At 69.7% G+C, this 26,337-nt stretch overlaps 1 protein-coding gene across 11 annotated transcripts in view; it reads right to left on the bottom strand.

Annotated features, from left to right (window-relative positions):
* Nucleotides 1-909: 909 nt before the first annotated feature.
* Nucleotides 910-26,337, bottom strand: part of BRSK2 (BR serine/threonine kinase 2) — a 62,963-nt gene continuing 37,535 nt past the window's right edge. The window contains exons 4-22 of one of the 11 annotated variants that reach the window (XR_010406740.1): nucleotides 24,250-24,390; nucleotides 20,475-20,591; nucleotides 19,826-19,859; nucleotides 19,590-19,658; nucleotides 19,367-19,513; nucleotides 18,227-18,258; nucleotides 17,731-17,895; nucleotides 17,500-17,597; nucleotides 17,264-17,414; nucleotides 14,966-15,031; nucleotides 12,985-13,045; nucleotides 12,052-12,259; nucleotides 11,387-11,435; nucleotides 7,951-8,074; nucleotides 6,697-6,877; nucleotides 5,261-5,350; nucleotides 4,983-5,077; nucleotides 2,673-2,720; nucleotides 910-1,106 (exon numbers count right to left, since the gene is read on the bottom strand). Coding sequence is in view for 8 of the 11 variants with exons in the window: in XM_064575980.1 (XP_064432050.1) it covers nucleotides 2,476-2,720; nucleotides 5,261-5,350; nucleotides 6,697-6,877; nucleotides 7,951-8,074; nucleotides 11,387-11,435; nucleotides 12,052-12,259; nucleotides 12,985-13,045; nucleotides 14,966-15,031; nucleotides 17,264-17,414; nucleotides 17,500-17,597; nucleotides 17,731-17,895; nucleotides 18,227-18,258; nucleotides 19,367-19,513; nucleotides 19,590-19,658; nucleotides 19,826-19,859; nucleotides 20,475-20,591; nucleotides 24,250-24,390 (1,978 nt within the window). In the remaining 3 variants the exon portion in view is untranslated. Of the gene's footprint in view, nucleotides 1,530-2,016; nucleotides 2,721-4,982; nucleotides 5,078-5,260; nucleotides 5,351-6,696; nucleotides 6,878-7,950; nucleotides 8,075-11,386; nucleotides 11,436-12,051; nucleotides 12,260-12,984; nucleotides 13,046-14,965; nucleotides 15,032-17,263; nucleotides 17,415-17,499; nucleotides 17,598-17,730; nucleotides 17,896-18,226; nucleotides 18,259-19,366; nucleotides 19,514-19,589; nucleotides 19,659-19,825; nucleotides 19,860-20,474; nucleotides 20,592-24,249; nucleotides 24,391-26,337 lie in introns of those variants that run through there. The other 10 variants (XR_010406739.1, XM_064575981.1, XM_064575985.1 and 7 more) reach the window with 10 other exon arrangements.

Genomic DNA, 26,337 nt, shown 5'->3' with positions numbered 1-26,337 from the left:
TTTTTTAGCTTTTTGTCATTTTAGTAAAAAACCCCGCGATGCCTCTGCTGTCGTGTGGGAGCCAGCTCAGGGCCTTCGTCCCACCCCACTCTCAGACACAGAACCAAGATCGTCCCCAGCCTGGGCCTGACGGGGGGCGGGGGTCCTAGGCGGTGCCATGCTGCTCGGAGACCGCGCCCTGCCCCCCGCGCCCCTGGGACTGGAGTCGCTGCTACACAGTAACGGGACAGACATGGGACAGAGCGAACCGCGCCGTTCTTTAAATATATATGTGTGTATGTATATAGAAAGAACTGAACACAAAACCTAACCCTGCCCCAGCGGCTCCCCCCACCCCCACGCCCTTTCCCAAAAACCACCAAGAAAAAGAAGTTTATAAAAATATCTTGCAGGAATTCTTTGAAGTTTACAGTAGCTCGCCGGCCCGCCCCGCCGCCCCCCGGCCCCCCGCCCCCCCGGCGCTCTGCCGGCTCCAGCCTCCGGGCGCCTCGGCCCCAGACCCCACCCTGCCCAAGACACACAGACGGACGGCAGGAGGGCGCTGCTGCTGCCCCTTCCCTGAACAGAGAAGGAAGGAAACTCCGTAAGTTAAGAGAGCAAATAAGTAATACTGATCTCGGCCAGCCCTGGCGCAGGCAGGCGGCCCCGGGGCCTCCAGGGCCAGCGCCCGGCGCGGCCGGGAAGGGTCGCCAAGCGCAGGAGCCGCAGCCCCAGGCGGGCGGGGGTCGGGGGCAGGGGGCGACGCGAGCGAGCGGCGGGAGGGGCGGCTGCAGGGCGGCGCGTGGCGGGGGCGGGCGCGGGGGGCGGCCCGGCCGGCCCGGGCCTGCCGCGCGGGGGTCCCCGTGAGTCCGGAGCCGAGCCCGGGCGGAGGCGCCACGCGGGCCGGCGCGCGGGTGGGCGGGGCCCGGCGCGCGGGTGGGCGGGGCCTCGCCGCGGGTGGGCGGGGCCCGGCGCGGGCGGGCGGGGCCTCGCCGCGGGTGGGCGGGGCGGCAGCAGGAGACGAGGGAGGGCAGGTCCGCGGCAGCTGCCTTCGGTCAGCCGGTGTCCGGCGCGGAGCACAGAGGACGGCCTCGTGGAGGTGACATGTTAACTTTTCGGGATACTTCCTGGTATCAGAGCGGAAACAGTGCCGTTGTCAGAGGCAGGCAGAGAGAGAGACAGCAGGGGAAAGAGAGAGCGGGCACGGGCGGGCCCAGCCGCAGGCGGTGGCCCCCGGTGCCCCCTTTCCTTTCCTCCCCGGTGTCGCCGCGGGCCGGGCGGGGCGGGCGGGGCGGGCCGTGCCGGCCTGGGCAGGGGGCTATGTGTCTAAGGCTGCTCGCGGCGGGCGGCGGGCGGCCCCGTCCTGGCCGGGTCCTTGGCCGTCGGGTACTCGGCGTCCCCTCCAGGGCCGGGGCCAGCGGCCGCGGAGTCACCGAGGCGGCCGTGGGCACTCCGCTTGGCGGGCGTGCTGGGGGCCTGGGCCGCCTGCCCGTTCTTCTCGTCTGAAAAAAGTTGTTTAATTACGTCAAAGAAGTTACTCAATGGGCTGCCTGGGTACACAGAACAGAAGACAAAAGAAAAAACAAGAAAAAAGAAAAGAAGAGAAAGAGGAAGGGGGTAAGGAGAGAGAAAGAGAACAAACAAATGAACGAAAGGGTCTCCACGAAGAAAGAAAACCCAGCGAGATGAGGTCTGAGCCGGGCTGGGCAGGCGGGGGCGGGTGGGCAGCAAGCGGGGCAGGCAGGTGGAGAGACCCCTCCTCCCTCGCCAGGCCTGGCCCCCCTCCACCTCAGCCACCAGTCCCCCCCCCCATCCACCCCAACGCCTGGCCAGCTGGCCAGTCCCACTCTGGACACTGAGACAGAGAAACCAGCACTGCCCCAAGCCCCAGGGCTGAGCAGGAGCCTGGGACCCCAGGCTGGTTCCGTGCAGGGGGCCAGGGGGCCTTCTCTGGGCTGCGGAGGCTGGAGCCAGTGTGCCCACCACACTCCTCCCAGGAGGCCTGGAGCCCGGCCCCTGCCAGCCCGGGCAGCACCGCATGGACACAGGGGTCAGCAGCAGACAGACAGATGGACGGATGGGTGGACAGGCATGGAGGGCTTGGGTGTGGGAGGGCTGGGGGCAGGCAGCCAGACTGGGAGCCCTGATCCCAGAGGGAATGTCCTGAGGGCAAGAGGAAGAGGGCAGAAATGGTCTGACCACCCCCACCTGGGGGGCCCTCTTCTCTGTCCTGATGCCTCTGCTCTGCTCTACTTCTTACACCTGATGCCGCCAGCCCAGAGCAGCGCTGTGCATGCACAGCACACTGTCACCCCCTCCAGTGGACAGAAAGCTTCCCACCAGCCTCCTGCCCAGGTCTGGAGTCTGCCCAGACCCCAGGCCAGAGCCCACACACGGGACCCTTGCCAAACTTGGGGCATGCGGACGCTTTACTGCTCTGAGCCCTGGGGTCCCTTCCTGGCCTGCCTGGATCCTAGGGCCGGGCCTATGGCTGCCCTAGGGGGTGGGTGACCGAGGCTGCTCCTGGCAGAGGTGGGGGACTGGGTGGGCCCGAGTGTGCACGTCTGGACCCCGCGTATACACAGGGACCCCAGGATAGCCCTCAGGGCGGCGGGGGCGGCACCCTGCCAGGAGCAGGCTGCAGCTGGGGGTGACAAGCTGGGGGGTCCCAGGTGAGCATGAGGGGTTCTTACCACATTTGGAAAGCCTCCCCGTCATCATTTCCATACAGTTAGTGGTGTCTGGAGCACAGAATGGAGAAAGGAGGGAGGGAGACGTGTGAAAAAGTCTTCCCACTTGGACCCCTGGCCAGGCGCTGCCCTCAGCCTCTGGCCAGGCCCTCAGGGAGAGGCAGAGCCCGGCGTGGGGCGTGGCCATAGCCGAGTAGGGGGTTTGCTGGGGCCGGCCGACTGGAGAGAGGGGCCAGACGGGGAGGGGGTGGAGCCCAGAGTGGGGCGGGGCTTACAGAGGGCAGGGCTGGGGTGGGGTGGGGTGGGGCTGGGGGTGGAGCCTGGGGTGGGGCTGGCTCAGAATATGGGCGCTGAGCGGGGGCCTTGTCCTGGGCAGAGGAGAGTCCTGCTACAACCAGAGCCGGAACATGGGACGTGGCCCTGCCCCTTGGGTGCCCTGGGCCTGCCTGGCCCTCCGTCCCCTCTGTCCTCCCTGGGCCCAAGACACAGGCTCTGGCACCGAGAAGCCCAGGGTTCTGGCTGTGCTCTACTCTGGCCATCTGTGTGTCCTCACTCTGCCACTCTGCAGCTCAGGCAGCTGCGTGGCTCCCATCTGCCCCTCAGCTCGTGTTGGCCCCCCCTTCCCTGACCCTCTCCCACCTTCGGCTGGGCCTGGGAATGTTGGTGCTGGCAGGGGCCTAGGGTGGGAGGCTCCTCCCTCAGGGCCCTCACAGGAGCCTCTGCTAGGTGGGATGTGACCTCTGGGCCTCCTGTCCCTATTGGAGTGGCCACCAGGTCTCTTGCCCTGGAAGCTGAGGGGCCCCCACTTCTGCCCCCTGCTCACAGCGGCTCTAGAACTGAGCTCACCAGACAAGAGCACCTGGAGCGGGCGGGAGGGTGCTGGGAAAGGCCAGAGTCCAGGGAGACCCATCAGGAGGCCTGGGGATGGGGCCAGGGCATGGGCTGGGTTCCTGGCTCAGGCTCCCCCAGGTCCAAGGCCCCCCGAAGGAGGGCAGGGGAGAACGGCTTGGGGCCCAGATTGGGTACCCAAGAGCTTGCAGGGACATGGGTTTGGGCACAGGTCTAACCAAGGCCCCCGCTTTGGGATGGGGTTAGGACTGGAGGTAGAGCCCAGGGGAAGGGTGGTGTCCACCTTGTTCACTGCTGTGCCTGGGACTTGGCATGAGGGACGCCTGCTAACAGAGGCAGAATGACCCCTCTTAGGTTACTGTCCATGGCCCAGACAGGAGGAGAGAGACTGCGGCCCCCAGACAGTGGCTGCAGGCCTGGGCATCTGCTGGGCGGCACACCAGGCTCTAGCCTTTGCTCACGTCGCCGGACAAGCTCTGTCCTTGCCTGGCCTCAGTCTCCCTCTGTCAGCCCTACTGTGCTCTGAGATGGAGGCCCTGAAGGCCCAGGGAGCCACCTCCGCCCCACGCCCTGCCTCCAATGCCAAACTGGCTCCCGGGACCAGGCTGCTGGGGCCACCCCCGCCCTGACCTGCCCGTGGGGTGACGGACGAGGCACATGTTGGGGGAGAAAAGGGTAACACACACGATGAGATGAGGATGGCAGGGGCGGGGAGGAGGGGAACAGGTGGGGCCGGTCTGGCCTCTCGGACCCCACCTGGCTGGAGGAAGGGCCCACTGAGGCTCCAGCCGACGGGGGTGCTCAGGGCTCGGGCTGGATGCTGTGCTGCGGACCCCAAACCCTGACACAGGCCTCACGGCGGGCTGTGCCCTACCAGCATCCTGACAGCAAGCACACCCTTGCTAACGGACCGCCCTGCCCAGACACGGGCTCACCCACCCCCACCCACGGTGGGCACGGAGCCCACTCCCCACCAGATGCTGAGCGGCGTGGGCCCTCAGGCCCTCAGACCCCCAGCACCTCCAGGCCTGGGCCGCCCCTTTCCCTGTGTGACCCCTTGGAGGCCCAGCTGGGGAGCCCCTCCTTTGGGAACTCATGGCCAGACAGTCACAGGCCTGTCACGGGGAAGGCAGGCGGCAGCAGCCCCACCACGTGTCAGCCAGCGTGGACGGTCGGCCCACAGGCTCGCAGGGTGCCCCTGGGGGAGTCCCGAGGGCGGCGGGCTCCCAGGCAGGACCTTGGCCACTGCTCTCCTGGAGCCTGCTCTGGCCGGCCCGGGGCCAGGCTGCCCGTGTCTGGCCGCGCAGCCTGGGTGCTGGGCCCTGTGCGGCCTGTCCAGGGCCGGGAGCTGGCCGCTGGAGGTGTGAGGGGCACAGGGCGCCCTTCTCGGGGCCAGCGTGGCTCTCGCCGGAGGACCTGCCCGCAGCCCCCTCCCTGCCCCTGCGGCGGGGCCGGACACCTTACCTGCCCGCGTCAGAGGCTACTCTCGTAGCTGGTGGCCACCTTCTGGCCCTTAAGCCCAGCACCCCAGCTTAGTCCTGGCGCTGGCGGGGGGGGTTCTACAGTGGACAAGAGGCGCCTTTCAGCGTGGTGTGCTGGGCCCTACCTCCCTGGGTGTGCAGACATGGGCCGGCCCACTGCGCCGGGGAGGGCCCTGCCCCGGGGGGCGGGGAGGTGGGCTCGCCGAGGGGCCACACCCCTGCTCACGGCCCGAGGGCGGCCCAAGCTGAGTCCCGCCTCACCTGACAAGTGCTGGGCGGCGGGCTGGTCGTGTGTGCTCAGGAGCTGCGTCTGAATGGTCTCCACCACCCTCTTGAAGCGGCGGCTGGGGCCTGGGGGGACGGGGGGGCCACGCCCGGGTCAGGGTCAGGGCCGGAGCCCGGGGCCCGCAACCTGGGAAGCGGCGGCTGGGGCCTGGGGGGACGGGGGGCCGCGCCCGGGTCGGGGTCAGGGCCGGAGCCCGGGGCCCGCAACCTGGGAAGCGGCGGCTGGGGCCTGGGGGGACGGGGGGCCGCGCCCGGGTCGGGGTCAGGGCCGGAGCCCGGGGCCCGCAACCTGGGAAGCGGCGGCTGGGGCCTGGGGGGACGGGGGGCCGCGCCCGGGTCGGGGTCAGGGCCGGAGCCCGGGGCCCGCAACCTGGGAAGCGGCGGCTGGGGCCTGGGGGGACGGGGGGCCGCGCCCGGGTCGGGGTCAGGGCCGGAGCCCGGGGCCCGCAACCTGGGAAGCGGCGGCTGGGGCCTGGGGGGACGGGGGGCCGCGCCCGGGTCGGGGTCAGGGCCGGAGCCCGGGGCCCGCAACCTGGGAAGCGGCGGCTGGGGCCTGGGGGGACGGGGGGCCGCGCCCGGGTCGGGGTCAGGGCCGGAGCCCGGGGCCCGCAACCTGGGAAGCGGCGGCTGGGGCCTGGGGGGACGGGGGGCCGCGCCCGGGTCGGGGTCAGGGCCGGAGCCCGCAACCTGGGAAGCGGCGGCTGGGGCCTGGGGGGACGGGGGGCCGCGCCCGGGTCAGGGTCAGGGCCGGAGCCCGGGGCCCGCAACCTGGGAAGCGGCGGCTGGGGCCTGGGGGGACGGGGGGCCGCGCCCGGGTCAGGGTCAGGGCCGGAGCCCGCAACCTGGGAAGCGGCGGCTGGGGCCTGGGGGGACGGGGGGCCGCGCCCGGGTCGGGGTCAGGGCCGGAGCCCGGGGCCCGCAACCTGGGAAGCGGCGGCTGGGGCCTGGGGGGACGGGGGGCCGCGCCCGGGTCGGGGTCAGGGCCGGAGCCCGGGGCCCGCAACCTGGGAAGCGGCGGCTGGGGCCTGGGGGGACGGGGGGCCGCGCCCGGGTCGGGGTCAGGGCCGGAGCCCGCAACCTGGGAAGCGGCGGCTGGGGCCTGGGGGGACGGGGGGCCGCGCCCGGGTCAGGGTCAGGGCCGGAGCCCGGGGCCCGCAACCTGGGAAGCGGCGGCTGGGGCCTGGGGGGACGGGGGGCCGCGCCCGGGTCAGGGTCAGGGCCGGAGCCCGCAACCTGGGAAGCGGCGGCTGGGGCCTGGGGGGACGGGGGGCCGCGCCCGGGTCGGGGTCAGGGCCGGAGCCCGGGGCCCGCAACCTGGGAAGCGGCGGCTGGGGCCTGGGGGGACGGGGGGCCGCGCCCGGGTCGGGGTCAGGGCCGGAGCCCGGGGCCCGCAACCTGGGCCCGTGGCTCACCGGACAGCAGCGTGAACGTGACCGAGTAGATGCCGTTCTCCTTCTGCGCCGCCCCGCCCTCGGTGTAGGTGATGTCCACCTGGAACTTGACCGGCTTCTGGAACACCGCCGGGCCGCCCGTCGCCTTATACTCAGCCCGGAAGCTCGTCTGGGAGATGACGCTGTGGCCGAGGCTGGGGATCTGCGGGGTGGCGGGGCAGCATGAGTGTGCTGTGCGCCAGCCGCCCTGCGCGGCCCCCCTCGCACCCCCAGGCCCGCCGCCGCGAGCCGGGCCGGAAGCCTGTCCCCCTCTGCCTGCGTGTGGGTTGGGACGTGGGCGCAGAGTGGAAGAGGAGAGGGTCGGGCAGACAGGCACGAGGAGGCCCCGTGCAGCCGCTGCCGGCACCCGCGTGACAGCCTCCAGAGGCTGGGGCCACACGGCCATTGCCGAGGACAACACCCTGCCGCTCTGTGGGCTCGGGAAGGGCGCTGCTCCCAGTGCGGGCAGAGGGGCCCCTACGCACTTGACATACGGGCAGCAAAGGGAAATGCCCTTGAAACGAAGTCAGGAGGCAGTCTTGCCCTGGAGGAGTCACCCCTAGGACAGGGCTCTGCGGCTCAGGAGAGGTCGGAAGGCCCAGCCCATGCTGGGAGGCTGGGCAGCGGAGGACCTTGCAGGGTGCAGGGAGAGGGAGGCCCGGACCAGGGGCCCCAAGGAGGAGAGCAGGCTGCCCTGGCAGGTGGCCCCCCGCCCTTGGGGAACTTGGGCTGAGGCCGCACCAGGCTGAAGAAAGCCCCGCGGCAGGTCCCAGCCCTGATGGGGGTGGGGCAGCTTCAGCTGCAGGGGATGTGCTAGGATCCCCGGGGACCCAGCCCCGGGCCAGGCCCCCTGACGGGACTCTGGAGGCACACCTGCAGGGCTTTCTGCTCCACGTGCTCAAAGAGCTCCCAAAGACAAACGGAGCGCACCCAAGGCTTGAGTGCGGCCCACCCTCAGGGAGCCGCCAGGCCCCAGCGGGAGGCAGGGGCTCCAGGAGGCGGCAGCCGGGGGGTGGGGGGAGCGCACACGGGGAACGGAGACAGGCCTCTTGGGACAGGACCCGGCAGAGGTCCCCTCCCCTGTGAGCTTCCTGTGCTTTACTCCCTGTCTCGGTGGCGCTCCCACCGCCAGGGCTGCTGAGAACGAGGGCCCGCCTCCCCCCCCAGGCCAGGGGCCCGAGCAGTGACCCTCTGGTTCCAGCCAGGCAGGCGTCCCCAGACGGGTGGGAGGCTCACCGACAGGAAGGCGTGAACGATGTCAGCTTTGATAGAGCTCAGGGGCTTGTCCTTGATGACCACGAAGATCTGCTCCTCCTTCTCCAGGTTGATGAAGTTCCCAAACCACGACTTCTTGGCAAGCCTGGGGGAGGGAAGTGCGGGCAGAGGGCTGCTCGTGTCAGGGTATGCTCACCGTCAGCCCAGCCTCTGAGGACAGGCCCGCCCTCCCCTCCTGGCCAGGGCCAGCTTGCTGCCCCAACTCCTCCCCTCCCACCCCCGACTCCTCCCACCCTCACCCCAGGGCCCTAATGCTAATCCCACAGTCTTGGCCAGGCCCCATTCCCCCATGCCTGCCTGGGTCTGGGCAGTGCCCACCAGAACCCACCAAAAAGGAAAGGAGAGCTCACCCTGACCCCCAGCCTTACTCCTGTTTAAGCCACCAAGTTTTGCGGGAATTTGCAGCAATCCTGCTGCAGCCTGGAGGAAGGTGCCCCCTACCCCGGGGCTGCATGGGGAGCAGGGGCAGTGTGGGAGGCCGCGGTACAGGGTCGGGCCTGGTCGGGGAACTCTGCGCCCATGTGGACAAATGGACGGGAGACACACTGCATGGACAATGGGGCCTGGGGGCCCAGGATGCTACATGCCCTTCCCACCTGGTGGGACAGCCCGGCTCCCCCCGGCCACCCTGTCCTCGAGGACCAGGGGCCACCCAGCCCGGGCCGCTCTGGGACATGGAGGCTGCTTCCAAGCCAGGTGCTGTGCCAGGTGGGGCAGGGGTGTATCCTCCTGCACGAGGCCCCTCACCTCACTCGTGCCCAGGGCCTCTCTCTGTTCTCTGTCTTCTGTCTGGCCTCGTTATTCCGTCCTGCACCTGCATCTGACCTGCGCTGTCTGCAGCCCCCCCCACCGCGGTGCACACCAGCGTGGGTGTCCCTCGGCTGGCCCCAAGATCCTGCCTCCTGGGGCACGGACGGGGCCAGGACTTGCTTCTAAGCAGAATGAGTGACAGATGTCCCCTCCAAGAACACGTGACTCAAGGCCACGTCTCCTGCTTGCTAGCAGGTCTGGACTGCATGGCGACCGAGCCCCCTGACGTGACGGAGAGGCCCGCGGTCCAGCGGACCACAGGCCCTGAATCCCACCGACGACCGAGGGCGCTGGGCCACGGGTGCTGCCCCAGCTGAGCCTGCCTGGAGGTGACCACAGCCCACTGACTCCGGAAAGCGGAGGGCCCAGCCGGCCCGGCCAGGGGCCTGACCCACACAGCCCGAGACCTGGAGCGCGTGGTGTTTAAGGCGCTGAGCTCGAACAGTCCGCCAGGCTGCAGCGCTGACGCGTCCTGACAGCCGTCTCGTGGCTCCGCCGATGGAACGCGCCCATTCGGACGGCGAGGCCCAGGAGGGCCCCGGCCCAGCATCTTGCTCCGCCACCGGCGCTGGCAGGGGCGGGTGCTCGGGCACCTCTCGGTGGTTTTCCTGACCACGTGGCTTCCCCTTTCCTGCCCAGTTCCAGAGCTGGCCTCTGCTCGGCCCAGGGATCCTGACCCAACAACAGCGCAGAGGTGAAGACAGGGAGGCACGTCCTGCCGGACCCCCTGGTCACCGGCCACTTCCGCCTCCTTCCCCACATCCTGCCCTCCTGCCCGCTGTCCGCTCTGGGTCCGGCGCTCTCGAGGGCACGCTCCGGCCCCAGCCGCTCCCTGCCGTGCCCCTGCACCTGCCACAGGGCCGGCAGCCCAGCAAGTACTTAGGGGGGGCAGTTCTGGAACCCGCATGAGGAGTTTCTGCTTCTCCTCCCTTGACGAAGAACACCGAAAACATGACTTGTTTGTAGTTTGCAGCCAGCAGTTTGGCATCTGGCGTAATAGGCGGTCCCGTGCCTGGAAGAAGCCTGAAGGAGCCGGAGAGGCAGCGCCGGCCGACTTCAGTGTCAGCTGGGCCACCCGGCAGCCGCCGGGCGTCTCCGAGTAGAGCCGACCCCGCGCCCTCGTGTGGTGGGCCTCGTCCAAGCAGGCGAAGGCCGCGGAACAAAGGCTGCCGCTTCCGCAAGGAGTTCGGCTCAACTCAACTCCGCAGCGTGAGTTCCCCACCCGCACACGTCACCCAGGGCTGTGACGTCACGCAGACTGCGCCTCCGCCTGCCGAACCTACGGCCCCCGACCTGCCATCCGCCCCGAACCCGCAGCGGTGCTTCCCTCCGAGCCCGGCGCGCCGCGGCTGGGCGCGTCCTCCGCAGGGGGCGGGGCCGGGGCGAGAGCGGCTGCGGCCCCCGGGCCCCCGCGCGTCTGCTCGGGCGCGCCGGCCAGGCCCCGGGAGGGGCGGGGCCTCCAGGCGGACTCGAGGCTGGGAGGCTGCGGCCACCTGCACCTGCCCGGGCGCCCGCGGCGCCGCTACAGGGGTGTCTGTGGGCCGGTGACAGCAGCGGAAGTTCCGGCCGCGGGGCACTAGCGGTGGGACGGGCCGCGCGCCGCGCCGGGCACCTCCCGCTCGGCGCCTGTGCTCCTCGCGAGGCCCGCCGCGCACCCACGGCGCCACTCCTGTCCACGCGGCGCCCTCCAGGGCTGCAGGCCGAGGCCGAGGCCGCCGCCAGGGCCGCTCCGGGGCTCCGCCCCAGTCCAGACTGGCCGCGGGTGAGCCGCGCATCTGCTGCCCATCGCCCCCACGGGCCCTGCTCCTTCCTCTTGGCGAGGGTCAGCTGAGGGCTTGCTCTGCTCCTGGCCTCGACCACCACCACCCTCCCCTGGACGCGCGTCCCCACCAGGCCGTCCCGTGGCTGTCCCTCCGTCTCTGGCCAGCACCATGTTTCCGCCTTGAGGCGCTCCATCCCTACGAGCCCCCAGGTCTCCGCCTGTGCTCCAGGCTCCACTCTGCCCAGCGCAGCCCTCCCTGGCGGAGGCTACCCGCTGCAAACACCAGGCTGGTCCTTCTCGGGCTCCCCGGACCGGGCGTGTGCGGGGCTGAGCCTGTGCCCAGAGCAGGGTGAGCACACCTGCCAGGAGGGCTTGGGCTCCGGTCTGCAAGCCTCGCCCCGCGTGGAGGCTGGGGCTTTCAGCTGGCGCCCCTCCGCCCCCCGAGGCATGGCTGTGCCGTCCCTTGCCTCCAGCCAGCCCCAGGCTGTGGCTTCGGCGCAGGGCCAGGAGGAGCTGGCCGGCTCCCTCAGCAGCGCAGACCCTGCTCCCCAGCCTGGCGTTCAAAGTGCCGGACACAGAGGTGTGGTTGTTGAAGAGGGGGTGTCCCAGGCAGGGGCTGGCGGGGGGCTTCTGGGCAAGCACAGGGTCCCAGGAAGAGGGAGAAGAGGACCTGGAGGGGCTGGGGTGCTTCGCCCCAAAGCCCTCATGGGCCCCCTGGCCTGCCATGAGGGAGGGTCCAGCACGGGCCCCCCCTACGCACTTGGCGTCTGGGCACCGGGAGGGAGGCCAGTGGCTCACCCTCGACCTCGGGCAGTGACCACTTACTCTGGAGAGGACTCCGGGGTCAGGTTGGACATCTCTTCGGGTGTTGGAACTGCGCACACACGGGAAAGACAGGGAGAGAAGGTGTGACCACTCTGCCCTGGCCTCACCAGGGTCCCCCGCGCCCCTCACCGTGACCGGGGTCTCAGCCACCCCACAGGCTCCCGGCCCCTGCCGGAGCCTAGGGCCACGGGGCTGCCCCAGCCTCTGGTGCTGTAATCAGGCCAGACCTTCTCTGGCCTACAGCCGGCCCCGCTGTCCCCCCGACAGATGGCACTGGTCACCCAGGCCCACCCATCGGATGGCCCGGCAGCGCCCACTGACCCTCGGCACCCAGCGCACAGCAATGGGCTGCCCACCGCTGCCCCATCCCACGGGCTTGCTGACGGCCCTCGCCCCCACCCACCCGGCGGCCGGCTGTCCTCCCAGGGCTCAAGCAGCCCAGCTTCAAGTGGCCACTGGGCTGAAGGGAAGCCCAGGAGCTGCGAGGGGCCCCCGGCACACAGCGGGCAGGCCCGGGAGCAAGCAGCCGTCTGGCGGCACCGCCTGGGCCTGTGCCAGCCTGGAGGACACCGACCGCTTCCCTGCTCGTGGTCGGGGTCCCGGCACAGCGCTGTGCAGAGGGGGCAGGCCCTGCCACCCCCGCGGCCCCTCTTCCCGCCACTGACCCTGCAGTTTCCGGCGGTGGAAGCGGGGTGACCCCAGGAAACTGTTCTTGATGGAGTTGAGCCGCGTCCTCCAGGGCACCCCTCCGACGCTGGGGCTGGACGGTGGCGTGGGGTTGGGCGTGCCTGCCGGGCTCTCCTTGGGCGTGTGCACGGGCGTCCCCTTAGGGGTGGGGAGGGGACTACCCCTTGGAGAGGGGTGAGGGGTCACCTGTATGGTGGGGACAGATTTGGTGTTGGGTTCAGTCCCGGTGGTCGGGAGCTGGATGGGAGCCGGCATGGTCGGCGGGCCCGGGGGCAGGGCCAGCTGGGGGCCTAGGCCCCCCGGGACAGGGGGTCGGGCCTGGGTGCCAGCCGGGAGTGGGTTGGACTTGGTGCCCTGCAGCGGCTTGTCGCTCAGCTTGGCCTTGCTCGGCAAGGTCTGGGTCTTGGGGTTGGGCCGCAAGGCGGCCTGTGGAGGGAGGACGTGTCCGGGCCCGGAGGCGCTCCGACAAGCTTCAGGCTCCACGGAGGTGGCCAGGGGACAGGCCACAGAGGGGCTCTCGGGAGGCGGGGGGGGCAGGGCAAACTTTCTAACAGGCTACAGGGCAGGCGCAGAGGGCAGGGAGCAGGGCACGAGGGTCCGCGAGAGCCACCATGCGCGTGCCCGCCCGCCGCCCCCCGCATGCACACACAGCACCAGGAGGACCAGAAACGTTCAAGCAGGACCCCAGGGCAGGACCAGCGGGACAGGCAGGTGTGGGGGTGGGAGCGTTTGCCATAAAAGAAAACAAATAACACAGGAGAAAACAAACAAAACAAAAGAACGTGCAGTTAGCCCCAGCAGCAGGCGGGGGGCGCGGGCCCAGCCCGGGCTCAGGGAGCCTCCCCTGCCCACCCCCATCGGTGCACGCTGGGCCTCTTGGAGCTGGGGGGCGGGGCGGGGCGGGGGCTCACCCTGGGGCTGCTCAGCGGGCTGGTGGACAGGCCCGAGGAGGCGCCGCTGATGGACCTGGACCTGCGGACACAGGTGCGGGGCGGGTCAGCCGGGAGGGGCCACGGCTCTCAGCTTCTCTCCCCCGGACGGACCCTCCAAGAGGCCGCGAGTCCCGGCCGAGAGCCTTGAGGTCGCCCTGTCCTGCGCACACCTGGCCACATGCAGGGCTGTCCTGCTGTCCCCACCCCGCCTCTCCCGGGGCCCAGGAGGGCCCCACAGCCCCTTCAGGGGGCCCCGTCAGAGCCTGTCTCCGGGCTCCTCTCCTCTACGTGGGAGCTGTCCCATGGCCGAGGCCCAGGCCCAGGACGGCACCGGGAGCCTTCAGCAAGGGTCTGTCAGGGGCTTGGGCGGACAGAGGGACGAGGGGAGACGGGCGCTTCCTGGGAGCTGCATCCAGCCCCCGGGTCAGGTCCACTGTCCAGCCCCCAGTGCCCGAGCCCACCCAGAACCCCCAAGGCTGAACTGTCACAGGCCCCGAGTCCTGTGCTCGGCGGACAGCCTCCCATCCTAGCACGTGGGCCACCAAGTGGGCACCAGCCCAGCCCTGCCATGCCCATGGCCCACCTGCCCGGCCCAAAGGTGCCCACAGCACGCCAGCCCATAGCTCTCTCCTCACTGGTACCACGGGGGCCTAGGCAAGGCCAGGCTGGGGTGAGCGCTGGCTGGGACCACCAGCCTTGTCCACCACCGGCCCCACTGGGCCCGCAGACCTGGCGGGGCAGGAACCGGGCGCCCTGCGAGGCAGGGGCCTCACTCCACCACACCACACGGCCTCAGGGAAGGCACACACCATGCTTGCTCAACCCTGGGTGCTGGCACCTGCCACCCTTCGAGGCAGGAAGCAGGGAGGGGGGCCGAGGCAGCCACAGGAGAGAAGAGGAAAAGAGTGAAGGCCTGCCCACACCAGTCAGCCCGGCCCCGAGAGGGCTCTCGCCCACCCACTCACACCCCGGCCCAGCCCCTGGGCCTCAGGGAGGAGCTGAGCCCACTCTGACCAGGGCCCCGGCATCTGTGGGCTAGGGCCCCATGGCAGTGACCCTCCAGCGTCTCCACCTAACACAAGCCACGGAGCCAGGGGGCGGCGCTGACCTTGTTCCTGGCCCCCCAACCCAGCCTGCCCGCGGCCGGGACAGTGCCCAGAGCCAGGCCTGGGTCCAAAGCTTTCAGATGCTGGGAAGGGAGTGGGGGCCGTCGGTCCCGGCTGGTGCCCACCCCAGCAGCCACAGGCCGGCCGGGCAGCAGCCAAGAGTGAGGCCCAGCGCCTGGGGCCTGCCTACCACTGAGCCAGCCATGCGCTCGTCACTTGGCACAAGGAAACCAGAAAAGAAGCAGTGGAAGGAAGAGGGGTGGGGGCTGCCTCCACAGCGTCCTAACCAGGCCGCACCTGCCTGAGACAGAAAGGAGGGGGCCAGCAGGCAGAGCAGCCAGGGCGGGGCGACGGGGGGGGGGCGGCAGGAGGCCAGCAGTGAGCAGGCAGGGGCACGGGCAGGTACGGGAGCAGGCGGGGGGGAAACGGGTGAGGCCCGACCGCCGTCGCCCACGGGCAGCAGGCCCTGCAGGGGCAGGGCTGGGGGCCTCAGGAACGCCGGGCCCCATGCAGAGACCCCTGAGACAGTCATGCCTCCTGCCACGTCCTGGGGAGCCTGCCACCGCCCTGGGCTGCCGCTTCCACTGAGGCCTCACAGCCTGCAGACGCTCGGGGGTCTGCAGTGGAGAGCGCGGTGGGTCTCCCCGCCTGGTCAGGCCGGCCACTGGCCTTGCCCCGGCAGCCCACGCCTCCTCGGGGCCTCAGGCCCGCCTGGCCCAGGCCCTTCCCCAGCCTGTGGAGGTCTCCCTCGCCAGAGCTGCGAGGGCTGGAAGCGCCTCAGGCCCAGCCCTGCCACCAGGCCCACCGTCGTCCTTGGGGCTGGGGGGCGGGGGATGGGTGGGCAGGGTGTATACCTGTCTTCTTTGCTGAATTGGGGGTGGGCTTCAGCGATATCCAGGCTTTTACTGAACATTGCTTTACTACAGCAGGAACAAAGCGAGAAAACAGAGTTACTGACGCAGCCCCACCAGGCGGCCCGGGAGGCTGGACCTCCGCACAGCTCCACACAAGCTGGGCATGGCCCACCTGGCCCCAGGCCAGGCACACGGGCATGAGGGAGGTCAGGCAGGAGAGTGCCAGGGCCACAGCGCACCCCACCCTGGTGACCTGCTGGGCGGGGAGGGGGCAGGCCTTGGATGGAGGATGTCCAGTACCCACCACCAGCCCTAGGACCCCTGCAGCCCCAGCCGGTGGCCCAAGCCAGAAAAAGCAGCGGGGCCTGGAGCGGCAGCGGCAGGTCGGGCGGTGTCGGGAGGAAGGGACGCTCCAGGGGCCGCCGGGACGGTCCACAGCTGACCCGGTCCCAGCTCCTCCCACCCTGAGGCAGCCAGGCCTGGAAGGCAGAGCGGGACACTGGGCTCTGTGGCCTCTCATGCCCAGCCCCTGCTCCAGGCGGGTGAGGGAGGGACGCGGGGTGGCCAGGATGTGGTGGGCCCCACATCAGCACTCAGCCTGCACTGAGCAGGGGCAAGGCTCAGGAAAGGTGGGCTGGAGAGAGGTGGCCTCTCACCCTGGGGGCCTGCTGGGGAGAGGGGTGCCCATAACAAGCAGGACGCGAGGCACAGGGCAGGAGCTCAGCCAGCAGAGACCTTTCTCCCGCCACCCTCACCAGCCCCCCGGTGCCGGAGCCCATGGGCAGCGGCCCGTGGCGGTCTAGAGCCAGCCCGTTTCCATGGGGGAGGCCTGGGACCACCAAGGGAGCTGAGGACCACCAGCCCAGTTTAATCCTGATGGTGGCCCTGTTTCCTGGCAAATACCTTGAGAGGCCCGGCTATCCCCAGCACTCAGCCCCCAGCTGACCAGGGGCAGCCCCAGAGCCGGGACCCCCAGAGCTGGGTCTCCAGGTCCAAGAGCTATAGCAAAAATCCCCTCCCCAAGCAGGCCCTGCCCAGCGCCAGGATGAGGACTGGCCAAGGGCCCCTCCTTGCCAGCCAGAGCTGAGGCTCTGCAGGACCAGGACACCCTTCCTTCCTCCAGGGAGCGCTGTTGGGACAGCCCGGACCTGCTTGTGACCAGGCAGAATTCCATCCTTGTCCTTGACCCCCACACTACCACAGATGACCCAAACATGGGGCCAACATCAAGCGGGGACAGGCCTGCTGGGCGGCTCTGCACATGGCCTGACCCCAGTGTAGCCAAGTCCAGTCCACTCCAGTTCAGCCCAACCCTGTTCCAGATGGCTGACCAGCCCAGTACAACCCAGGCCAACAGAGCAAAGCCCAGTCCACCCCAGTCCAGCCCAGCTCAGTCCAGTCCAGCCTAGTTCAGCTCAGTCCAGCTCAGTCAAGTCCAGTCTAGTCCAATCCTGCTCAGTCCAGTTCAGCCCAGCTCAGTCGAGGCCAACCCAGTCCACCCCGATCCAGCCCAGCCCAGCCCAGTCTAGCCCAGCTCAGTCCAACCCAGTCCCGCCCACTCTAGGCTAGTCCTGTCCAGCCCAACTCAGCTCAGTATAACCCACCCAGCTCAGCCCAGCTCTGCTCAGTCTAGCCCAGTTCAGCCCAGTCCAGCCCAGTCCAGTTCAGTCCATTCCAGCTCAGTCCAGCCCAGCCCAGCTCAGTCCATCCCAGTCCGGTTCAGCCCAGCCCAGCCCTGCTCAATCTAGTCTAGTCCAGCCCAGCTCAGCCCAGCTCAGCCCAGCTCAGTCCAGCTCAGCACAGTACAACCCAGCTCAGCCCAGCATAGTCCAGTCCAGCCCAAGTCAGTCCACCCCAGTCCGGCCCAGTCTAGCCTAGCCCAGTTCAGTCTAGCCCACCCCAGTCCAGCCCAGCCCAGCCCAGCTCAGTCCACCCTGGTCCAGCTCAGTCTAATCCAGCCCAGTCCAGCTCAGTGCAGTCCAGCTCAGCCCAGCTCAGTCCACCCCAGACCAGGTCAGTCTAACCCAGCCCAGCTCAGTCCAGTCCAGCCCAGCCCAGCTCAGCTCACTCAGCCCAGCCAAGTTCAGCTTAGTCCAGTCCAGCACAAGCAGCCTGAACAGCCTGGCCCAGCCCCTAGCACAGCGTGGTCCAGGCCCACCCAGTGGCCTTGGCCCAGCCCCAGGGCCGGGAGGCAGAGATGAGCCATACCAGGCCCAGCACAGCCCGTGAGCAGTGCCAACGCCGACCAGGCCAGGCCACCAGGAGGCAGAGCGTTGGGTCCTCCTGGAAGGCACGCACCTCTGGCCATGCTGGGCCATCTCGATGGCCCGGCGCGCGGGCACCGGGGAGCCGCCGTCCGTCACGCTGAGCACCTCCATGGACTTGCGTTCAGGCCGCCGCTTGCCGTGCCGGTTCAGCATTGGGGAGTCCACACGCTTCCGGGGAGGGTCTGTGTGCAGACAGGGGTCAGGGCAAGGCAGCCCGCTGGGCCTGGGAGGGGCAGCATGGGGCCAGGCCACCCTGCCACCTTATACCTATTTCATTTCTGGGGGGCAGGTCCTCGTCCTCATGGCTCGGGTACCTTTCTTTCCGGTCCAGGAGAAGGAAATAAATCATCTTCTCCTGGTTTTCCCTGCAGTGGGTGAGAGGCACCAAGAAGGGTTGGCAAGTCTGTTCCTGGATGGGGTCCCACCCCATGGCCGCCTGCCTGGGAGGGGCCGCTGGGGCCCCCGGCCAGGCTGCGCCGCAGCCCCCCGCCAACGTACTCCTCGGACAGCAGGTCCTGCAGCAGCTTGTTGCGGTCCCGGAAGCAGCCCAGAGAGTGCATGCTGTCCAGCACGTCGGGGTCGATGTCCTCCAGGCTGGGCAGCGAGCGGATCTGCACCTTGCGGGGGATGGGCTGCTCTGGCTCTGGCTCGTTCTTGCCCCCTCTGTGGACGACAGGCACCCAGGGTCACTCCCTTGCCCTCCGCAGCCTGGGGCTCCTCCGCCCCCCACCCCGAGGTGCCGGGAGGGCGGGGCCCACCCCTTCCTGGGGCCCTGAGTCTTGCTGCTCTCTGTGCGCCCAGCCCCTGCACGCCTCCTGCGTGCTGCCTGAGCCCAGCACAGGCCCGCCCCGGGGGCCTTGAGAGCCAGGAGCGGCTGAGGCTGGGGGCAGGCCTGCCCTGGGCTGGGTCACCCCCCGCCTTCCCTAGCAGGCCCTCCAGGCCACGGTGACAGGTGGCAGGCAAAGCAGGCGATGTGGGAGGAAGAGCTACTTACATATACCATATGTGTTTCTGAATGTGCTCTAGCTACAAGGAAAGAGAAACAGGGAGTTAGTACGAGGAGGGATGGAGGAGCCCGCGTTAGGAGGCCAGCGGCGGGAGCATGGGGAGGGACAGAGCACAGGAGTGTGCAGACAGCGTGACAGGAGGAGTGGGGGGGAGGGGGCTGGTGAGGGGGTGGGGAGGGGAGGAGAGAGGGAGAGAGAACATGGGGGACAATGTGGGTGGAGGGTGGGGAACGTGTGGGGAGGGGCTGCGTTCCCGGAGGCTCCAGGTAGCACCCTTGGCCCTGCCTACCCCAGGTCGAAGAGAAAATGCTGACCTAGAGAGAGAAGGAAGGTGGGCAGGGCCGGGGGGCTGCCGGCAGGGCTGGGGGACCTGGGCGGCAGAGGGAGGGAGCACGGAAGCAAGGTGACCTCTGGGGTCTCAGGCTCCAGGAAGGAGGCCAAGGGAGGAGGGCAGGGGAAGCGGCCAGGGTGGCCCTCCTGCGCACAGGAAGGGGCTGGGTGCAGGTGTGAGCAGGAGGCTTGGGAGCCAGCCCTGCTCTCCCCCCAACTCCACTCGGGACAGCTTGGCTGGGGAGGGTGGGCGAGGGTGGCCTCTTGGGCGCTGGGCCGCCCCTGTCCTGGGCAGGCCAGCCCGGGGAGTCCTGCTGCCCCTGCTCTGGGGACCCGCCCTCCCGGCACTAGCTGAACCCCAGGGAGGCCGGAGGTGGCCAGCTGGGGGCGTCTTTCGGAAGGAAGAGCTGCCCTCGGACCTTCCCTGGCCCCCAGGCATCAGCAGTGGTCGTGGGGAGCTATTCACACGGACCAGGCCCTGGAAAGCCCAGGACTCAGGGGTCAGCATCAGTGGGGACTCCCCTGCCGGGCACACCAGCACTCCCAAACCACGCATCCACACTCGTGCCCGCAGACAGCCACGCACACACACGGCGCTTCCTCACCCACGTGCTCACACGCACCGTGCACACCCAGGGCCCCCCATACCACACTCACAGGCCCAGGTGGGGTTACCCTGCAGGCGCCATCCCTTGGCCCGGGAGGAGACGCCGGAGATGGGACCTTGCAGGCTCTGGGGGGGCGGCGTAAGGGAGAGAAGGAGGCCCCCCAACCCCTCCGGGACGCCCGGGACCCACCGTGAGGCGCCGGGCCGCGTCCACCTCGATCATGCCCCGCAACAGGCTCTGGCAGTCGGGCGGGATGAAGTGTGGCATGTGGAACACGCCCCGCTTCACCTTCTCCAGCAGCTGCCGCAGGTTGTCGTCATCGAAGGGCAGAGCCCCCTGCCGGCAGGGGACTGGGGTCACCTGGGGAGGGGCGCACAGGGGCAGCGCCGCGGGGGAGGGGAGGGGGCCTCACCACCAGCAGGGCGAACAGGATCACGCCGCAGCTCCACACGTCCGCCTTGCGGCCGTCATACTTCTCCCCCTGCGGGCGGCAGTGGGGTAGGCGGGGTGAACGGCCGGGCTCCGCAGAAATGGTGGGGCCCGGGCACAGGGTGCAGGGGGCAGTCGGCCAGGGCCCGGGGTCTGCAAGGCTCGGGTGGCAAAGCCCCCTGGACAGGGGGCGACAAGGGCGGCGGGGGGGCTACTTACCCGGATCACCTCGGGGCAGGCGTAGTGGGGCGATCTGGGGGCAAAAGCAACAGTCAGGCACGGGGTTCGGGACCTGCTGTCTGCCCTGGCCACCCCACCCCGCCTGCACTCGGGGCTGCCCCCCAGGACCACAGCAGTGCGGATGTCCGGAGGCATGCTCTGCCTGCAGGAGAACGCCCCTCTGGGGGGCCCCCAGGCCCACCAGGAGGCTCAAGGGGCTTTCGTGCCACCCCCTCCCAACCCAATCCCGACTGTGTGCTTCTGGGGGAGGCCGAGACACAGGAGCCTGTGGGCTCCGCCACGCTCGAGGCTGTCTGCCTGCCGCCCTGCTCCAAGGGGAGTAACGTCCCCGAAGGACCATGGGGCTGAGTGCCCGCCCAGCAAGCGGGCAGCCACTGGGACCGGACCCGCCTTCCAGGGCCGTGGAGCCGAGCACAGGCCCGGGCTGAATGGTCACGGGAAGGGTCCCTCCACAGCGTCACACTTGGCAGCAAAATCTGAGGGCAGAGTGAAGGTCCTGGGCTCCTGGGGCTCCAGGTCCCCCACCGCTGAGCAGCTGAGACCACCGGCGGCATGGCCGGGGCGGGGCGGGGCGGGGGCCTTCGGGGACCGGGGCCGGGCCGTCTCCCGGCCTGCCAGGGCCGCTCACCCGCAGCTGGTCTCCAGCAGACTGTCGCCAACCTGCAGCGACGCCATGCCGAAGTCGGCGATCCGGATGTTGTTTTTCTCATCTAGTAGGAGGTTCTCTGGCTTCAGATCCCTGTGGCTGGGAAGGAAGGTGGGATTGAGGCTGACCAGTCCCCCTAGCTGCCTCCCCTCCCCAAAAGCCTATCTGCACAGCATGGGGCCAATGGCAGCCCAGCCTGGTGATATCACAGGCAGCCAATGGGAAGTCCCCTGCCTGGCGGCTGTGGTCTCAGGGGACAGAGAAACAGAGACCCTCTGGGGTCACACCACCTGCTCCCACCCGCCCCCGAGGCAGGCTTTGCTTTACTCCCTGGGGCCCCCCCGTACGTGCTCTGGGCCGAGGCCAACCTGGGACCCCCAATCCAGGGTGACCTGGCCCCAGGACCCCTGAGAAACCTGAGGAGGGGGCTTCTGGAATCTGGGGTGGACACCTGGCAGTAGCTTCCTGATGCTCCTAAAGGGGGGGGGGGCGTCAATAGAAAGTGTGCTGTCTGTTCCAGGGGCACAGAGGGAGTGCAAGGGTGGGGTGGAGATACCTGGTCTGGGGGTAGCTGGTGGGTGGTGAGGGGTACCTGGTGCTGGGGGGTACCTGGTAGGGGGTGGAGGGTACCTGGTGGAGGGTACCTGGTGGGGGGTGGAGAGTACCTGGTGGGGGGTGAGGGGTACCTGGTGCTGGGGGGTACCTGGTAGGGGGTGGAGGGTACCTGGTGGGGGGTACCTGGTGGGGGGTGGAGAGTACCTGGTGGGGGGTGAGGGGTACCTGGTGCAGGGGGTACCTGGTGGGGGGTGGAGGGTACCTGGTGGAGCATGGGGGGTTACCTGGTGGGGGATAGGGAGTACCTGGTGGGGGATGGAGGGTACCCAGTGGGGGTGAGAGGTACCTGGTGGGGATGGAGGGTACCTGGTGGGGGATGGGGAGTACCTGGTGGGGGATGAAGGATAACTGGTAGGGGTTGAGAGGGTACCTGGTAGGGGTGGGGGGCACCTGGTGGGGGTACCTGGTGGGGGGTGGGAGGTTACCTGGTGGGGGTGGGGGGTACCTGGTGGGGATGGGGGCACCTGGTGGGGTGTGGGGGTACCTGGTGGGGATGGGGGACACCTGGTGGGGAATGGGAGGGTACCTGGTGGGGGGTGGCGGGCACCTGGTGGGGAATGGGGGTACCTGGTGCGGGATGGAGAGTACCTGGTGGGGGTACCTGGTGGAGGGTAGGGGGCACCTGGTGGGGAATGGGGGGTACCTGGTGGGGGAGGGAGAGTACCTGGTGGGGGTACCTGGTGGGGGGTGGGAGGTTACCTGGTGGGGGTGGGGGGGTACCTGGTGGGGGATGAGGAGTACCTGGTGGGGGTACCTGGTGGGGGGTGGGAGGTTACCTGGTGGGGGTGGGGGGTACCTGGTGGGGATGGGGGCACCTGGTGGGGGTTGGGGGTACCTGGTGGGGATGGGGAGTACCTGGTGGGGGTACCTGGTGGGGGGTGGGAGGTTACCTGGTGGGGGTGGGGGGTACCTGGTGGGGATGGGGGCACCTGGTGGGGGGTGGGGAGTACCTGGTGGGGGATGGGCACCTGGCAGGGGATGAGGCTTTGCCTCATGGGGAATGGGGGTGTACCACGCGGGGGAGGGGGTACCTGGTGGGGGATGAAGGATAACTGGTGGGGGTTGAGAGGGTACCTGGCAGGGGATGGGGGCACCTGGCGGGGGGTGGGGGCACCTGGTGGGGGATGGGGCACCTGGTGGGGTGTGGGAGTACCTGGTGGGGGAGGGAGAGTACCTGGCGGGGGATGGGGGCACCTGGTTGGAAATGGGCACCTGGCAGGGGATGAGGCTTTGCCTCATGGGGAACGGGGGTGTACCTCGCGGGGGATGGGAGCACCTGGTTGGAAATGGGCACCTGGCAGGGGATGAGGCTTTGCCTCATGGGGAACGGGGGTGTACCTCGTGGGGGGTGGGGGGCACCTGGTGGGGGTGGGGTGTACCTGGCGGGGGATGGGGGCACCTGGTGGGGGGTGGGGGGTACCTGGCGGGGGAGGGAGAGTACCTGGTGGGGGGTACTTGGTGGGGGTGGGGTGTACCTGGTGGGGGATGGGGGCACCTGGCGGGGGGTGGGGGGCACCTGGCGGGGGATGGGGCACCTGGTGGGGGGTGGGGGTACCTGGTGGGGGAGGGAGAGTACCTGGTGGGAAATGGGCACCTGGCAGGGGATGAGGCTTTGCCTCATGGGGAACGGGGGTGTACCTCACGGGGGGTGGGGGGAACCTGGCGGGGGGTGAGGGGTACCTGGTGGGGGAGGGAGAGTACCTGGTGGGGGGCACCTCGCGAGGGGTAGGGAGCACCTGGTGGGGGATGGGGGCACCTGCTAGGGGATGAAGGATAACTGGTGGGGGTTGAGAGGGTAACTGGCGGAGGATGGGGGCACCTGGTGGGGGGTGGGGGGTACCTGGTGGGGATGGGGGCACATGGTGGGGTGTGGAGGTACCTGGTGGGGGAGGGAGAGTACCTGGTGGGGGATGGGGGCACCTGGTTGGAAATGGGCACCTGGCAGGGGATGAGGCTTTGCCTCATGGGGAACGGGGGTGTACCTCATGGGGGGTGGGGGGCACCTGGCAGGGGGTGGGGGGTACCTGGTGGGGGAGGGAGAGTACCTGGTGGGGGGCACCTCGTGGGGGTGGGGGGCACCTGGTGGGGGGTGGGGGGTACCTGGTGGGGGAGAGAGAGTACCTGGTGGGGGGTACCTGGTGGGGGATGGGGGGTAGCTGGTGGGGGAGGGAGAGTACCTGGCGGGGGGTGGGGGGCACCTGGCAGGGGATGGGGGCACCTGGTGGGGGATGGGGAGCACCTGGCGGGGGATGGGGGCACCTGGTGGGTGGTGGGGGGTACCTCGCAGGGGATGGGGGCACCTGGCGGGGGGTGGGGGGCACCTGGCGGGGGAATGGGGGCACCTGGTGGGTGGTGGGGGGTACCTCGTGGGGGATTGGGGCACCTGGTGGGGGATGGGGGCACCTGGTGGGTGGTGGGGGCACCTGGTTGGGGGTGGGGGCACCTGGCGGGGGATGGGGGCACCTGGTGGGTGGTGGGGGGTACCTCGCGGGGGATTGGGGCACCTGGCGGGGGGTGGGGGCACCTGGCGGGGGATGGGGGCACCTGGCGGGGGGTGGGGGGCACCTGGTTGGGGGTGGGGTACCTGGCGGGGGATGGGGGCACCTGGCGGGGGGTGGGGGGCACCTGGTTGGGGGTGGGGGCACCTGGCGGGGGGTGTGGGGCACCTGGTGGGGGATGGGGGCACCTGGCGGGGGAATGGGGGCACCTGGTGGGTGGTGGGGGGTACCTCGCGGGGGATTGGAGCACCTGGCGGGGGGTGGGGGGCACCTGGCGGGGGATAGGGGCACCTGGCGGGGGAATGGGGGCACCTGGCAGGGGGTGGGGGGCACCTGGTGGGGGGTGGGGGGTAGCTGGTGGGGGAGGGAGAGTACCTGGCGGGGGGTGGGGAGCACCTGGCGGGGGGTGGGGGGCACCTGGCGGGGGATGGGGGCACCTGGTGGGTGGTGGGGGGTACCTTGCGGGGGATCGGGGCACCTGGTGGGGGGTGGGGGGCACCTGGTGGGGGATGGGGGCACCTGGTGGGTGGTGGGGGCACCTGGTTGGGGGTGGGGGCACCTGCCGGGGGATGGGGGCACCTGCCGGGGGATGGGGGCACCTGCCGGGGGGTGGGGGGCACCTGGCGGGGGGTGGGGGCACGCACCATATAGAGTGGCTGTGGCAAAAGTCTAGCGCAGAGATGATCTGCCGGAAGAACTTCCGGGCCTCTTTGGGGGTCAGCCTCCCCTTCTTGACAAGGTAGTCGAAGAGTTCCCCACCAGACACGTGTTCTAGCACCAGGTATCTGCGGGGGACAGGTGGGCATCGGGTGGCTGCACGGGGCCCAACCCGCCCGCCTTGGGGCCACCCAGCCACAGCAGCACTGGCCAGAGGCTGCAGGCCAGCACCCCATCCTGGCACCAACCTCTGCCTGTCCCAGCCTCCAGCACCCTCGGCATGAGGGCCCCACGCCCCCCACCTCCTGGCAGGCCTGCTTCCGGCACCACCATGGGGGGAGCCCTCTGCTGTGGGGAATCCAGGCACAGGGTCACCCCTGGCCCCCTGGCTGAGGGACGGCCGGGCCTCCAGGCGAAAGGGACACTGTGGCTGTGGACACCCACGCAAGCTGGGGCTGTGACCATTCTAGGCCCTCCCCGGCTAGTCCAGCTTGGGCTCCCAGAGCAGGGGTCTGAATCAGACACTCAGGCCCTGAGGGAGCCCTGGCCAATAGGGCAGACCTCCAAACAGGGTGAGCAAGGGGTTGGAGCAGGGCAGGGCTGGGGGCACCCAGGGGTGGCCCTCACACTGGGTCCTGGAAGACAGAGGAAAAAGGTGGGCATGGCCCAGCGGGCAGGTCGTAACCGCCCCACTCGGCTCCCCAGGGCCTGGTGGTCTGGACTGGGGCAGGGGCTGGGGGCTGGGCCCCCGGGAGGATTCTGACAGGGCCCCGGGCTCCCTGGCTCTGTGGGCCAGTAGCCTCGAGGCCTGGCACTCCCCTCTGCCACCCCTCTGTGCCCTCGCCTCTGCTGCATCGGTCACTGGCAGGGGCCCAGGGACTGAGGGCCCTCTGGGCTATGGCGCAGGGCTGTGGTGGGGGCAGGGCAGGATGGGGAGAGCTGGAGGGGCAGGGCATGCCATGTCTGGCCTGGTGACAGGGGCTACAGGGAGGGAGGGACCCCGAGGCCCCCGGGACATGTGCATACGGATGTCTGCAGGACCCCCAAGGAGTTCCTGGAGGAAGCCAAGGGTGTCTCCAGAGCTGGTCTTGCAAGAATGGAGGGGTCAGTGGGGGTGGGAGCACAGGGAGCCTGGAGGGGGCACTAGGTGGGATTCAGGCAGGAGGGGCCCTCCTGGGGGTCCTGCCCTGCTCCCGAGTGGGAGGATCCAAGCACAGCACAGGCCAGGTTGACCTCGTCGGCAGAGAGCCCCTGGCTCCTCCCTCACCCGGGTGGCCTTGGGCTTGGGAGTCCTGGGGAGCGTGCGGGGCCCTGCAGGACCCAGCCTGGCCCCCCGATCACCCTCATGCTGGGCATGGTGTCCCTGTCATTGGGTCTTTGCCCAGGCTGTGCCCCCCACTGGACTGCTGTCCTACGACCCCCCCCCCCACTGTGGCCTCCTTGGGGCCAAAGGCTCTGCCTGTCGTTTCCTCCCCCCCCACCAGGTCTATCCTCAAGAGGATCTCAGCAGAAATGAGGCGTGATGGGTCTCCCGCATTGTGTGCCCCAAGCTCCTGGGACGCCCCTGACACTGCAAGGTGGGCCCCCCGGTGAGGCCGATGGTGGGGGGCCATGCAGGTGTTGTCTCTGGGGGCAGACTTCCTTGTGCTCGCAGTGTCAGGGGCCTGCCACCCAGCACCCCCACACCCGTGCTGACCGGGCGGCTCCCGTCACCCTAACCCTCAAACACGTGGGTCCCGGCTGGCGCAGTGGGAATGCCAGGGCGTTGAGGAAACAGGCCCAAAGAGTGAGTCACGTGTAGGAGGGACCGCGGTTTGCACCCAGGGCCCGTCCTCCAACCGTGTACCCGAGCCCTCCTGCTCCCCCGGGCAGCCCTGGGTGGCCGGCTTCGTGCCCCAACCTCCACTGCCCACAACAGTGTTGGTGGGCTGTGGCCGGCCACCTGGGCCAGCCAGTTCCGTCCAGCAGGCACCCAGGCCTCTTCGGGGCTGGGGCTTGGAGTCGAGCCCTCGAGGGTCCCCCGGGCCAGCCCCTTGCTCACGTTTCCTCACTCAGTGCCAACGTGCCCAAGGACA

The sequence above is a fragment of the Mirounga angustirostris genome, unplaced genomic scaffold (genome assembly GCF_029215605.1).
Source record: "Mirounga angustirostris isolate CCGP_5_RB_7025 unplaced genomic scaffold, mMirAng1.0.hap1 SCAF_13, whole genome shotgun sequence".
Classification (NCBI taxonomy): domain Eukaryota; kingdom Metazoa; phylum Chordata; class Mammalia; order Carnivora; family Phocidae; genus Mirounga; species Mirounga angustirostris.
Note: the sequence above shows the minus strand (reverse complement) of the source record. Positions and strands in the feature narration are given on the sequence as shown.